This window comes from Neltuma alba, unplaced genomic scaffold (assembly GCF_004799145.2).
Source record: "Neltuma alba isolate B1F8T4 unplaced genomic scaffold, ASM479914v2 tig00011958_pilon, whole genome shotgun sequence".
NCBI lineage: Eukaryota > Viridiplantae > Streptophyta > Magnoliopsida > Fabales > Fabaceae > Neltuma > Neltuma alba.
In genome coordinates, this window is record NW_021636536.1 from 107,333 (window position 1) to 120,447 (window position 13,115).

At 38.3% G+C, this 13,115-nt stretch overlaps 2 protein-coding genes across 2 annotated transcripts; one reads left to right on the forward strand and one right to left on the reverse strand.

The window, feature by feature from the left end:
- The first annotated feature begins 5,203 nt into the window (after window positions 1–5,203).
- Window positions 5,204–7,128, forward strand: LOC114719904 (cation/calcium exchanger 1-like). Its single transcript, XM_028905474.1, has one exon. It carries the CDS (start codon window positions 5,301–5,303, stop codon window positions 7,083–7,085), a length of 1,785 nt encoding a protein of 594 aa, XP_028761307.1. The 5' UTR covers window positions 5,204–5,300; the 3' UTR covers window positions 7,086–7,128.
- Window positions 7,129–10,214: 3,086 nt separating this feature from the next.
- Window positions 10,215–12,715, reverse strand: LOC114719905 (cation/calcium exchanger 2-like). Its single transcript, XM_028905475.1, has one exon. The coding sequence runs from the start codon at window positions 12,230–12,232 to the stop codon at window positions 10,493–10,495; it is 1,740 nt and encodes a 579-aa protein (XP_028761308.1). The 5' UTR covers window positions 12,233–12,715; the 3' UTR covers window positions 10,215–10,492.
- Between the last annotated feature and the right edge of the window lie 400 nt (window positions 12,716–13,115).

Here is a 13,115-nt window from a genome sequence, read left to right on the forward strand (position 1 = left end):
AAGTATTATATGATTAAATAATTGTAAATCGTAGTAGTATAATATGATATAAATTAAACAGTCTCTTTATTTTTATTTAAATTATGATCTAGTAACTTGATTTTCTGTCAATATTTACTCATTGATACTTTGAAATCCCAACACCCAGCACTCATTAATAACTCTGAAATTCACATTTTGCTTGCAAAAGCCAAAAGGCATCCCTGTTCAAAGCGAATTCATATTCGTAGTAATTTTCATATTCGGTTCACAACCTGAGACATCACAACCTGTTCGGTAGGGGTGGGGGGAATATGTTTGGCCAGTATTTTAATCTTAAAATTATACTCGGAAATGCTGCGATCACAGTGCCAAGTTCGGTCATTTAAGCTTTATTCAGCTTCATTCATTCTCTTTTTCACTTTTATACTTCAGTCACCTTTCTGTACTGATCATCACGCTTCAATCAGGATCCTTTCGGGGATAATCTTTCAAATCAGCTTAGATTAATTAAGAAGAACTTTTGAGAGTTGTATCTTCCGCCTTCCTCATCATTAAATTTCGTGTCTTTTGTATTTGCCCGTGGAAGCTTTCACATAGCTCACCCAACAAACGGCAAAAAGCCCACCAGATGCCGTCCGCATATATATTATTCAGCCATTCCTTCAATCCACCTCCTTTCCTTTTAATTAATGGCAACTTTCTTCTTCTCCACCTCCAAATCTCGGCCCGGAAAACTTGCCACCATTTGCTTCAGCTTATCCTCCCTCTTCCTCTTTCTCTTCCTCAAAGCCTCTCTCCTTCTCCCTCCAGTTCCAACCATGCTCTCCACCGGCATTTCCATGGCCCCTCTGCGACCATCTTAAACCGCGTTCGGACTCCGGCTGACCCCCAAGCAAATGCATGCTCGGATCTCTACGAGCACTCGGACCACAGTTCAAATTGTTCGCACGTCAAGACCAATCCCAAACCCAGCATCTTGCAATGCTAAGAAACCTCCACAAACAGATGCCATGCTGCATCAAGATAGACTTGTTGAAGGAAACATGAATGCCTGTTGAAATTTTGGGCAACACCAGCAGATCAAAACCCGTCAAGGTATAAGGAAGGAGTTCCAGCTAAAATAAGCATGGTTGGTTAGTCTATGCACTTTCCAATGGGAAACAGCTTTTTTTTGGGGGGGGGGGGAGCTCAGGAGCGTCAAGACTTCTCCTAATGAAGCTTTATAAAGCATGTTGAGGAACACCATTATTTTATTGAAGAAAAGATAGAAGATAGCAAGTCTCAATTGTGCTGAATTTTTGAGAAATGGATAAAAACTTGCATGTCAAACCAGGAAAGCTTTCACATTAAAAGTAGGAATAAATACCCATCTAAAGACAAACTTAAAGAAAATAGTGGCCTTAAAGATAAAAATTAATATATTTGTCCATAATCTCTCTTCTCTTCTTCTTTTCTTTAGATAAAAGCTCAATCCCTCGTGCATGTTAAACTGTAAAACTCTGAATAACATGTCAATAGGTTGGCATTAGATAGATAAGGCAAATGCCACAATCTGTGAATTTAGCACACAAATGAGACGACATATAAAATCACTGGAAACTGAAAGCTTTCACAACAATCATTTCAAATTTAACTTTTTCATTTCTTTTTCGATGTTAACAACAATATCTGGTCTGTGGATTAGATTACTCCAAATTGTACAACGTATGAAAGTGATCAAGTTCAAAAGAGACCTGAAGATAGAATCTCTTGAATTCATCAACACCTATGAGATTGTCTGCTCTTTGTGCCATTTGCTTATCTCCGAGCGTGACCACTGCAAGTGACTACCAAACAGATAAATGGGACAAGTCAAAGAATGTAGTCAGAAATATGGGCAACAATTCACCCCTTTCAAGTGGAAGCCTCTTACAAAAACTGTGTGTGAACAAAAAGACAAGTCTTTTAATTAAAGAGCATTTTGGAGAAGCAAAGCTCCCCTCTTTCGAGGAAGTAAAATTTGGGACAGCAGCTTAACAAAGAAGGATTAATAGTATTATTGAATCAGCAGGTGCTTTATGTAAAACAGTAGCGGAGTTAACAGATAATACTATACCATTCTCAGGTGGTAGAAATAGGATTGGATCCTAACATCCGTCATGGCCTAATGCAACATAAGTTGCAGGTCTTGGTTGGTTTACGGATCATGTCCAAGTAGCATAAGGTGGGTTGTTCTATTGCAGAGAAATAAGAGGATCTTCCAGGGTGAAATTGAGACTTTGACAGGAAAACAAGAGCACTTATCTCCCAATTGCATGCAAGTGTTCCAGTTTTTTTTTTTTTTTCACTGATTGAGCAGGAATCCCCAGACATGATAAGGAAAAGGATAGTTTTATAGGCCCTCCTCTGACGCTCAACTCATGAATTCTTTTAGGGGATCATTTTGGTGGACATGCCAAGTTATGATAGAGCTCTTTTGTATCACCAAGAGTAGCTGATTCAAGCCTGAGTTTCTCCTCTTGTAAAAGGAGCACTTCCATATGCTCTGGGAAGTAAGCCATTCACTGGCCGTATTTCATTCCGTGCTCGCCCATCGCTCCTTTTACCCCACATGGATAAGAAACTATAAACGCATACACATTCTGTTCATAGATAATCTATCAAGTAGTGTGGCAATACGCATAACTGTAGCCAATGTTCCTAAACTTTGAAGAACAAATTAAACAAACATTTCTTGAAGCCAAAGGTACTATATAATCTCAATGCAAGTGTTTTTAATATATGTGCTGTGTAGGTTGAGCAAATACGTTCTTGATAAAAGCCCTAATTGACTAATTTAGAGATATTAAAAAAATTAATTATGCTAGTTATTTGTAATAAATAGATGTTGTCGAATACCCTTACTAATTATACACATTAGTTAGAACTACTATTTAATAGAGCCTTTAACATGTGCAAATTACAAGGACTATTTTGAAAAAAAAAAAAGATAAATATGAAAGACAAAATGAATTTGAGACTTTATATTTACGACCGAATTAAAAGTTAGAAAAGCTTTTATATTAAGAATCATAAGTAATATATTTTTTTCCTTTGGATGGAGTGTGTGTGCATGATGTGTTAAATCAAAAAGAACCTACCTTTCTCTCTTCATTTCCTCTGCGCTTGAGATTTACTACCTTCGGTATTTAATATAAAAACTCATTTAATTTTTATTTTGATCCTAAATATAAGACTTCAATCCATTTTGTCTTTTATATTTATCTATTTTTTCTCAAGATAGTCTCTGTAATAATGGTAGTTTTAGCCAATATCATTGATTAGCAAGGATATTTTAAGAAAAACAACACATATTTGTTACAAATAAGTAACTTAACTAATTTTCTTAATATACTCAAATTAGTCAATAAGCTCATATATTAAGCATCATAGGTAGTAATATTTTATAGCATGTTATAATATCAATTAAATTATAAATACTAGTATATATAAGTTGTTAGAAATTAATCTGCATATATCATACTGGTAGATTTTTATTAAAATATTTCTTTTTTTTTTTTTTACCTTTTATCTTGTGCAATACGCATTTTTAAACTGTTCAGGTTAAATTTATTTGTATGTATTTTTATTAATTAGTTAATATTATAGTAATATTATTTTATTTTAATATGCTATACCCCAACCATTAGACGTTGATCCAGTAATAAAAATGATGAGTAAAGAGGAAAGTAATAAGTGAGGACATTCTTTTCCAGTTAGATATGCGCCGCGCAGCCTACGGAATCAAAACAGAAGTTATGGGATCAGAAGCAACGACGAGGATCAGAAAGAAGATGACGAAGTTGGAATGGAATATGCAAAGTCGCCATTATTGGTTGGTGATTGGAATCAATCAAAGAGATCTTCAACAGCGATCCCCTCCATTGCATAGACTCCAATCAGTCTCTATAACGCAGTCAGCAGTACAAGATATTATTATTGCATTCACAATGTCGTTTTATTTCCGGCAAGCTTATTATTCGTCCTATCTTAAGAAATTTTAATAATTTAATTTAACATAAAATATTCCTATATAATATTAAATTATATACGAATTTATAAGTGAGACAAATAAAAATTTACTATATTAAGAGAGAAACAAGGTAAGAGAGTATTAAATTTTATTAACTGTGTTTAGTCACACACTTTTAATTATCTGAACAGGAGCTTGTTTAGAGTGATAAAGGAGCCCTTAAAAGTTTAAAAAATACGAAATAATCATGTAAGAAGAGTTTTGTGTGGTTTACATGTAAAACTTATAAGATCCAAACTCATATCTAAATACATGTGATGATTAGCAATTTAGCATCCACATAATGATGCACCACTTGAAATTGTGAACGGTGTGAGGAGTGAGGACAGCAGGGACAGTAACCGAGTTTAACTCATGAATGAATGGCTGGAAATGTGAACACAAGCGCGTGCACGTTTACGTGCGCCATCGTCTTTTCATGCCGAATCAAATAATGGCATATTCTCTAATAATTGATCGGAAATGCGTTTGAGCGTTTCTTGGAGTCTGCCACGCGCTGTCAAATCAAATCCAACCCTCTCATCCTGCTCCCCTTTTTTCCCCCGACAAACTAAACTATGGTGAAGTTGGGTGGGGTTGCGATTCCGTCGTGATGCCATGAGTCTGTTTAAAATGAGTTGTGAGTAGTTTTCAATTATAATTCATAATTCATGTAAAAGAAATTTTGAAAAACACGTCAAACGGAGGCCATCTTTTAGATATTGGTTGACATGGAAAATTGATGAGGAGCTTAGTTAATGACATCATATCATGGTTTACAGCGACAAAGCATTAGCAGAAGGTAGAGAAAAGAAAGAAGTTAAACAAGGAATTATGATGTATTAGTAGTATGATGTACTTAAATTAGTCTAGGATCCGACGAAAAAATTAGATCAAGCGTTTCGATTGACTGCGCGTTCAGGATGGGGACAGGGAAAATGTTACCCGGCGGAGTACAGCGAACATTGTCGGAAATGCCAAGCTTGGTTGTTTAAATTTTATTCACCTTCATTCTCTTTTGCCTTTTAATGAATACCTTAATCACGTTTCTCTGCTGATCACCACGCTTCAATATCCGGATCCTTTCGGGACTAATATTTCAAATCAGCTTAGATTAATTAAGGAGTAAGAACTTTTGAGAGCTGAATCTTCCATTCCTGTCTTCTTCATATTTGCCCATGCCTTCGCATAGCGCACCTAACAGACAGCAAAAGGCCCACCAGATGTCGTCCGCATATATTATTCAGCCATTTTTATTCCTTCAATCCACCTCCTTTTCTTTTAATTAATGGCAACTTTCTTCTTCTCCAACTCCAAATCTCGTCCCAGAAAACTTGCCACCATTTTCTTCAACATATCCTCCCTCTTCCTCCTCTTTCTCTTTCTCAAGGCCTATCTCTCTCCCTCCAATTCCAATCATGCTCTCAACCGGCATTCCCATGGCCCCTCTGCGACCATCTTTAACCGCGTTCGGACTCTGCCTGACCTCCAAACTAATGCATGCTCCGATCTCCACGAGCATTCAGACCACAGGTCAAAGTGTTCGTACGTCAAGGCCAATCTCAACTGCAATTCCAGAGGGTACATAAATTATCTTCAGATCTTTTACTGCAATCTTGGGCAATTTCCAGTTCTGGCTTATGCTCTGCTTGCTTTATGGCTCGTGGTATTGTTCTATCTCTTGGGCGACACAGCTTCGAACTACTTCTGTCATTCCTTGGAAGCTTTGTCCGGTATCTTGAGGCTGTCGCCGACCATAGCAGGAGTAACATTGCTTTCTCTGGGAAATGGTGCGCCTGATTTTTTTGCCAGTGTTGTTTCCTTCACGAGATCCAGCGGCGGTGCCGTCGGCCTCAATAGCATCCTAGGAGGTGCTCTTTTTGTTACTAGCACTGTTTTGGGGATTATAAGTATTCTGGTCAGCCCAAAGCAGGTTACAGTTGATAAGGTTAGTTTCATTAGAGATGTGGGTTTCCTCCTATTTTCTTTGTTCAGCCTATCGTTGATCATTTACCTCGGTAAAATCAACTTATGGGGTTCAGTCTGCTATATTTCTATCTACTTCCTTTATGTTTGTGCCGTCTCAGTTCCTCATTTCATGAACAAAAGGGAAAAGAAAGAAGAAATTATTGCAGCATTTTCAGACGACTTGGCACTGGCAGAGTCTGCCGTACCAATGTTGGGCTTTGTAGATAGTGAGAAAGGGAAAACAAAAGTAGCAGAGCAAGCAGGAGTTGCTGAAGATGAAATGGAACACCCGGGGAGCTCTGGAAAGGCTTCTCTCAGATGCATATACCTAATCAAGTTTCTGAGAGCACTAGAACTACCACTTTCATTGCCAAGAAGACTAACAATACCAATTGTGAGTGAAGAAAAGTGGTCAAAGCCATATGCAGTGATATCTGTCACATTAGCCCCACTTGTGTTGGCAGCCGTTTGCGATACCCAACTGGTAAACGTGAATAAAAAGAGCAACTTGATCAAGTACTTGCCAGCTGCTATGGTTGGTTTTGTCTTGGGGTGTACAACATGGGTGAAGACGAAGAGCTCAAGTCCACCAAGAAAGTGTTTGTTTCTTTGGCTAGCAGGTGGATTTGCAATGAGTGTATTATGGAATTACATTGTTGCAGATGAATTGGTGTCCCTCTTGTATTCATTAGGACACATAATTGGGGTAAGCCCTTGCATTCTAGGATTAACTGTCCTAGCTTGGGGTAACTCAATGGGGGATTTGATAGCTAATGGTGCAATGGCTCTAAATGGTGGTGAAGATGGGGTTCAGATAGCCATATCAGGTTGCTATGCAGGTCCGATGTTCAATACATTGATGGGTTTGGGGCTGCCTCTTTTTCTATCAGCATGGTCTGAGTATCCATTATCTTATGTGATTCCTAAGGACCAATCCTTATACGAGACTCTTCTGTTCTTGACGGCGGGGCTGCTTTGGGCACTTGTGATATTGCCCAACAAGAACATGAAATTGGATAAGGTTTTGGGAGCTGGCCTTTTGGCCATTTACCTCTGCTTTCTCTTCATCAGGATCGCCTCGGCCATTGTTGTTCTTAAATTATAGCGCTGCCTTGCCTTAAAATGGTCGCTTTGTATGTACTTCTCCATATTCTGACACCCGTTTCAAAACGCGTCAATCTTGTAAATTTCATTGTCGTTAATAGATGATAACTACAATAACTGGGGGGGGAAAAAGTGATCTCCTTTAAAGGTCAGAGGAATCTCTCCTTATCAGACAGTGTAGTAATGAAATTGCCAATCATGGCTTTACCTAAGTGACAATCTTGAAGGGTCCAAGGTTTAGAGAAGAGGTTATTGTCACCATCCTTAGCTATGGCCCTCTTGCTATAAATTAGTTCTGATAATCTTTCTACTGTATGTTTTAAGCAAATTAAGGCTTTTCATTATTGTCCTTGTTTGGCACCAAGCTAATGTTGATTAAATTATTGCTATCATCGATCAATTTGCAATGAGACGCTAACACCTCGCGAATACAAGATTAATACGCAAGTATTGATGGGAACTAAACAATAATAAGTATGACAACGTTTCTGGCAAGCGCAGAGGTGAAAAAAATTTTAAAAAAAAGTTTAGCTTCGCATGGCTAAAATTACTCATAGATGGAGGTAAGAAAATTAAATATAGGCGGACATTCTAAGAAATTCGATCTTCTACAAGCTTAACTTGTAAAGGAGTAATTCGAACATGTAAATCTAGAAGTTTGATTTGTCAACCTAAATTCAATCTGTAAACATGTAAGTTTGACTTGTAAATATAATTTTTTTTATATTTGTTTTTCTCATCTAACACCTAAACACCAAGCATGACAAAGGCTCTCTCTAATTATTAGGAAGAAATGAAGGTCGTCGATGACGATGAAGATCGAGCACAACTGGTGTGAGAGCCTTCTGGGCCGGGGAAGAACCATACATGTCGTTTTGGACCACTCCCGGCGTCTCTTTGTGTGTAATGTCTTCTAAATCATGGTGGTCCATTTACCCCACCGTCCTGTTGCGCTTTGTCCAACGCAAATCCCAGATTTTACTGTTAATAACTTGCGCAATTTTCATGTTTTGAATAAATTCTGAAGCTAAAATAAAAAATCATGATATGAACACTCCTTGGTTATTCTTATAGGGAGGAGGCAATGTCTTCTGGAGCCCTGGCTTATTATTGTTTTTTCCCCACCCCCCTCTCATTAAGAAGAAGTAGTGGATGGTAGGAAAAATAACCTCCACTATTATTATTGGTCGATGCACTAACTGATATAGTTGAGAGTAAACATTAAGTTTGTATATTTTACTACCTCCGATCCTAATTATAAAATATGGTTTGTAAATTACAAACGAGGTCTTATAATTAAAAACGGAGATAGTATAATTTTTCAGACGAGGAGTCATATTATTAGCAGCACATGAACAATGCCATTTTCTGTCAATTTTATTGACAATGACACCGATATACGGATATAGTATGTTGACATTGAAGGGATGCGAATGTGATGCCGACTAAAACAACTGGCACCAAAGACATATAATTTTCCTCTCCAACAAAAAAAACCAGTCATTAACGCAACTTGCAGGGGGTATTTGTTTTGAGTCGTATTCAAAGTATAAATTCGGGAACTTAATTGCAGTAATATTGAACTGGGAATCTTATCCATCTAGTCTAGTTTAGGCAAAAAATGTGTGGAGTAGAGGATATTTGAAGGCGAGAGTGAATGAATGATTGGGTAAGCCATGGAAGGAAGGGAATAGTGATAAGTGCAGGCATGTGTTCTGGAGGAGATAAAGAAGAGGGCAGGATCCAGAGCCACTAGTTCCAATAATTGTACCACAATTGATAATTAACCAAAGACAAACAAGCAGGGCCCTCTCTGAAAGTGACCATTCCTTGGTTCAATCAATCCGCAAACGCCACGGAATGAACATGTGCAACCTCGTTTGGACTTAGCAAGGTATATTATTTTTGGTTATACATATAAAATCTAAAAGGGTGTTTGGCAACTTTCAAACTATAGTTTCAGAAGTATTTTTTTGCAAAACGAGACAAATTCCTTTACGTATTTACTTTGTAACCCGTAAAAACACTTCTGAAATCATGGTTTGGTTTCTATCCAAACACCTCCTAATTCTAAAATAAAATTTTAAAACTTAACAACATGAGTACAGTATTGAACTTAACAACATGACTATAGTATTGAAGTGTTAGTGCATGTTCCTTTAACTAACCTTTTTTTTGTTTGTTTAGTTTGATTTTGTTTTGTCCATCTTTCGTTGTTGAGCTTGTATAATCAATATCATCGGACATGCCATGCACGGTCACACCAAGAAAAAAATTAATTGCCGAGTTCCCAATATAAAATACTATAACTTTCGACATTGATAACTGGATGCCACTGTTATATTATAATCTGACCATTTTCAAATATGATTTTTGTGCTTTCAAGACTTGGTTGTTGCTGGAGTCAAATAATACCAGTAGTTTTGTGAGGTTCACATTGCGATAAGACTTCGTGTACTGTTGTCGCCGGCCTTTTTAGAATTTTTCATAACAAGCATAAATTATTTTTGCATTATTTATCATTCCTTAATGAATATAAATATATAATTAGATGGAGCACATAATGAGTAAATATTTATAACGATATTTCAGTCCAGTCTTAGATTTAAATTTCTTAATTTATATGGGGAACTCTCAAATAACAATCATCTTGAAACAAAAAGACAAAATATTTAGATACGCTTTTCTCATATGTTGTGAAATTCTTTGGAAAAAAACGAGTGACGTTGTAAGGAAGAAGAACTTAATGCAGAGGTAAACAAAACGCTCCTGTTTGGCCGGAAAAAAAAAAAAAAAAAAGCTTCCATTGTTTTGTGTCCGAAAAACAAAATCGCTTCCATTGCTTCGATATTGAGCATCAGATAGGGCCTGTCTTCTTGTACCTTGCCCACGCCGAGCAATTAAGCAGTAAAAAGTCCACAAAACAGTGTTTAGTAAAAAGTTGTAAGCGATATAAAATGATAATAAAAGTTTTAGTTAGCACGATTTAGGATCCCTAGAACTACATATCCTTCAAATCTACAACCTACAAGTCAAGACAACCCCTCAGAATATTAACGTCAAGCTGCCATAACATTGATCTGATAAAATACTCTCCAAAATTCCTTCAGCTCATTAACCATTCAACATGTGGGGCAGGGGCAAAGTCGCTATGAATAATATTAAACATCAAACATGAGCAACACTATATAGTAGTATATACAGTTCATGCGGTCCGTGGATATAACATCTTTTTCCAGCTAAAACAAGTGAATATGCCATCTGTAAAACAGTGATTTTTAACGTATAACTGCCACTATCCAGGCAAAAAAGCGGTGGCAATACCTATTTAAAATTACAGAAAACTATACAGAAAATATGTCAGTTGCTTCATTCAAGTAATTCAGATCACCTTATAAAGAGTAGGACTCAAGTATCTGGGTATTGGAGAGGCCCGAGTGTCTGAATCAGCCTCAGAAACACAGAAATAAAGTAAATAGCCAAAAGCCCTCCGCCGACGACTCCATCAAGCCTCATATCTCTGGTTGTCAGAGCCACAAGAGCCCAGGCCAATCCAGCCACCAGAAATGCCAGAGTCTCTAGCAGATATGGATCTCTAGAAATCTCAACAGAAGATGGGTATTCTGACCAAGTGGAGCTTACGAGAGACAAGCCCAAGCCAACGAGAGTATTAAAAATGGGGCCTGCATAACAACCAGATATTGCTATTTGAGCACCTTCCGGTCCATCATGTAAAGCCACGGTTAAATTTGTCATCAAATCACTAATTGAATTCCCCCAAGCAAGAACTGTTAGCCCCAGCATTGAAGGACTTATTCCACATATATAGCCAAGTGAAACCAACAGTGCCACCAATTCCTGAGCCGAAATATAGCTCCAGGTCACACTCATTACAAAGCCTCCTGCAAGCCATAGAAACAAGTATTTCTTTGGGGGGCTTGACTGCTCTGTCGTGAAAAACACAGTGATCCCCAATATGATCCCAATCAGCAATCCAATTCCATAAATTGCTAGGCTTTTGTTGATCGTGGTATCTCCTTCACAAAAGATCCACAAGGCAGATAACAGAAGAGGTGCTAGTACAACGGAAGAAATTGCAATGGGCTTAGACCATCTCTCTTCACAAACAACAGGAATTGTCAATCTCCTGGGCAAGTAAAGTGGCATCTTCAAGACAGAAAATGACGCTAAACATATTGGAGATCTCATGCAGCAGCAATTTTTCTTAATTTCCGGGCAATCTTCTCGAGAACCTTCCTCTACACTTTCAATTAATCCTTTTTCTGTGCCACTGAGAATGGGCACGGTCAAGTCACTACTGTAACAATCTGAATCACTACTATCCCTTTCAGCGTCTCCACAAATATCTTTCCAACGTGTAGATGAGATATAAACAAAAACTGCATAAGCTATATACATGGAGCAAAAACATATTGCTCCTAGAACGTTGATCTGGCCGCTGATCAAAATGGTAAACAAGCAAAGCAGGACCAAGAGAAGAAAACAAACATCTCTAATAAAGGCAGACTTTTTAACTTGAATTCTCCTGTGCCGTACCGAAATGCTCACCACGCCAGCCACGACACAGGACACAAACGAAGCACCCCCAAGTACAGCGTTGAAGCCAATGTCGCTTGTACCACTACTTTTGAAGGAGACAAGGCTGGCGAAAACGTCAGTGGCTCCATTGCCAAGAGAAAGAAGCGTCACGCCGGCAATCGTAGGGGATAGCTTCAGTGACTTGGATAGGTTTTCAAGTGAAGGACAGAAGTATTCAGAAGCTGTATCAGCCAGCAGATAAAACAGAACAAGAAGCCAAAGGAACAGAAGAACATGGCCCAACAATGGGAATCGCCCAAATTTGCAATAGAAAAGGTAAAGATAGTCAATATAACCCTGCGAGACGCATGGATTATTGGATTGAAGGTACAAACATTTGGCTTTGTAATCGTCCAGTCTCACAAAGTCGTGGCAAACCTGCTGTGTCCCGGCAGTCCCGCCACGGAATGAGACGGCACGGTGGCTAAGAACAACAGGTTCTGTAGAGTGCACATGGATAATCCCGAACACACAAGCCAGTAAGAGGAAGGAGACGTTCAAGAACAAAACATAGCCCACGCGATTAGACACAGGAACCACGGTACCCATGGGAGATAAATATTCAAACACGCGTGCAGAGGAAAATGGGAACTAATCAAAGAAACAAGCATGATGGAGCAAGAGGGTCAAAATCCCTTGAATAATGGAAACAAAACCAAGCCATATCAGAAATTAGGAGTAAAAATCCTAACTTGAAGATCGATGCTTCTATATGTGATCAGAAAAGATGGCTCTCCTGTTTGGCCTGCGAGTTGCAGGGCAGAAGAAGCTGGGATCCGAACGTACAATATCGAGCGACAGAGGAATCACCACAAAAAGAAGAAGAAAAGGAGCCCCTCCCACTAAACTTCTCGACTAAGAAATCATACTACCCGGATGAAAGGAATCATGACACTTGACGGAATACACACGCAGCGTCAGGAGAAGATTCGCCATCATGGTCTTGGGCTCTTAAGAGTAAAGGAAGGAGAGAGAAAGAGACATGCACTAGTTATGCATCATGAAATTCTGAGCGTAGATCCACAGAAATTGGGGTCGCTTTTCACATCAGGCCTGTCTGACGTTGCTACCGACTGCAAAAAGCAGCTTCCTCTTTAGTGACCGTCGTTTCTTTATATATTTATTATTATCCTACTCCTTATTGGAAGCAGATAGCAAGGCGAGCTTAGTGGCTCTCATTCTGATCACACGCTTTTCGTATTCCCGATCAAGGCTAATCCAAATGACACGTTTGCTGGAGTTTAGCGGAGTAGTTAGCCAGTCACATTCACTTGCTTGTAACCGAACATTTTCGTTTTGTTAACTATAAAAAAGACTACGAAGTGAAATCTTTTTGACTTCTGTGTCTTATGATCACGTGGGACATTCCTAAGGTTTGTGACCGTGAGGATGAATGAAATAAAATTAAAAGGTCATTTATTTACGTGTGAAA

What these genes read in the sequence shown, in the direction of transcription:
- LOC114719905 (XM_028905475.1), bottom strand. Translation starts at nt 12,232, where the DNA reads ATGGGTACCGTGGTTCCTGTGTCTAATCGCGTGGGCTATGTTTTGTTC.
- LOC114719904 (XM_028905474.1), top strand. Translation starts at nt 5,301, where the DNA reads ATGGCAACTTTCTTCTTCTCCAACTCCAAATCTCGTCCCAGAAAACTT.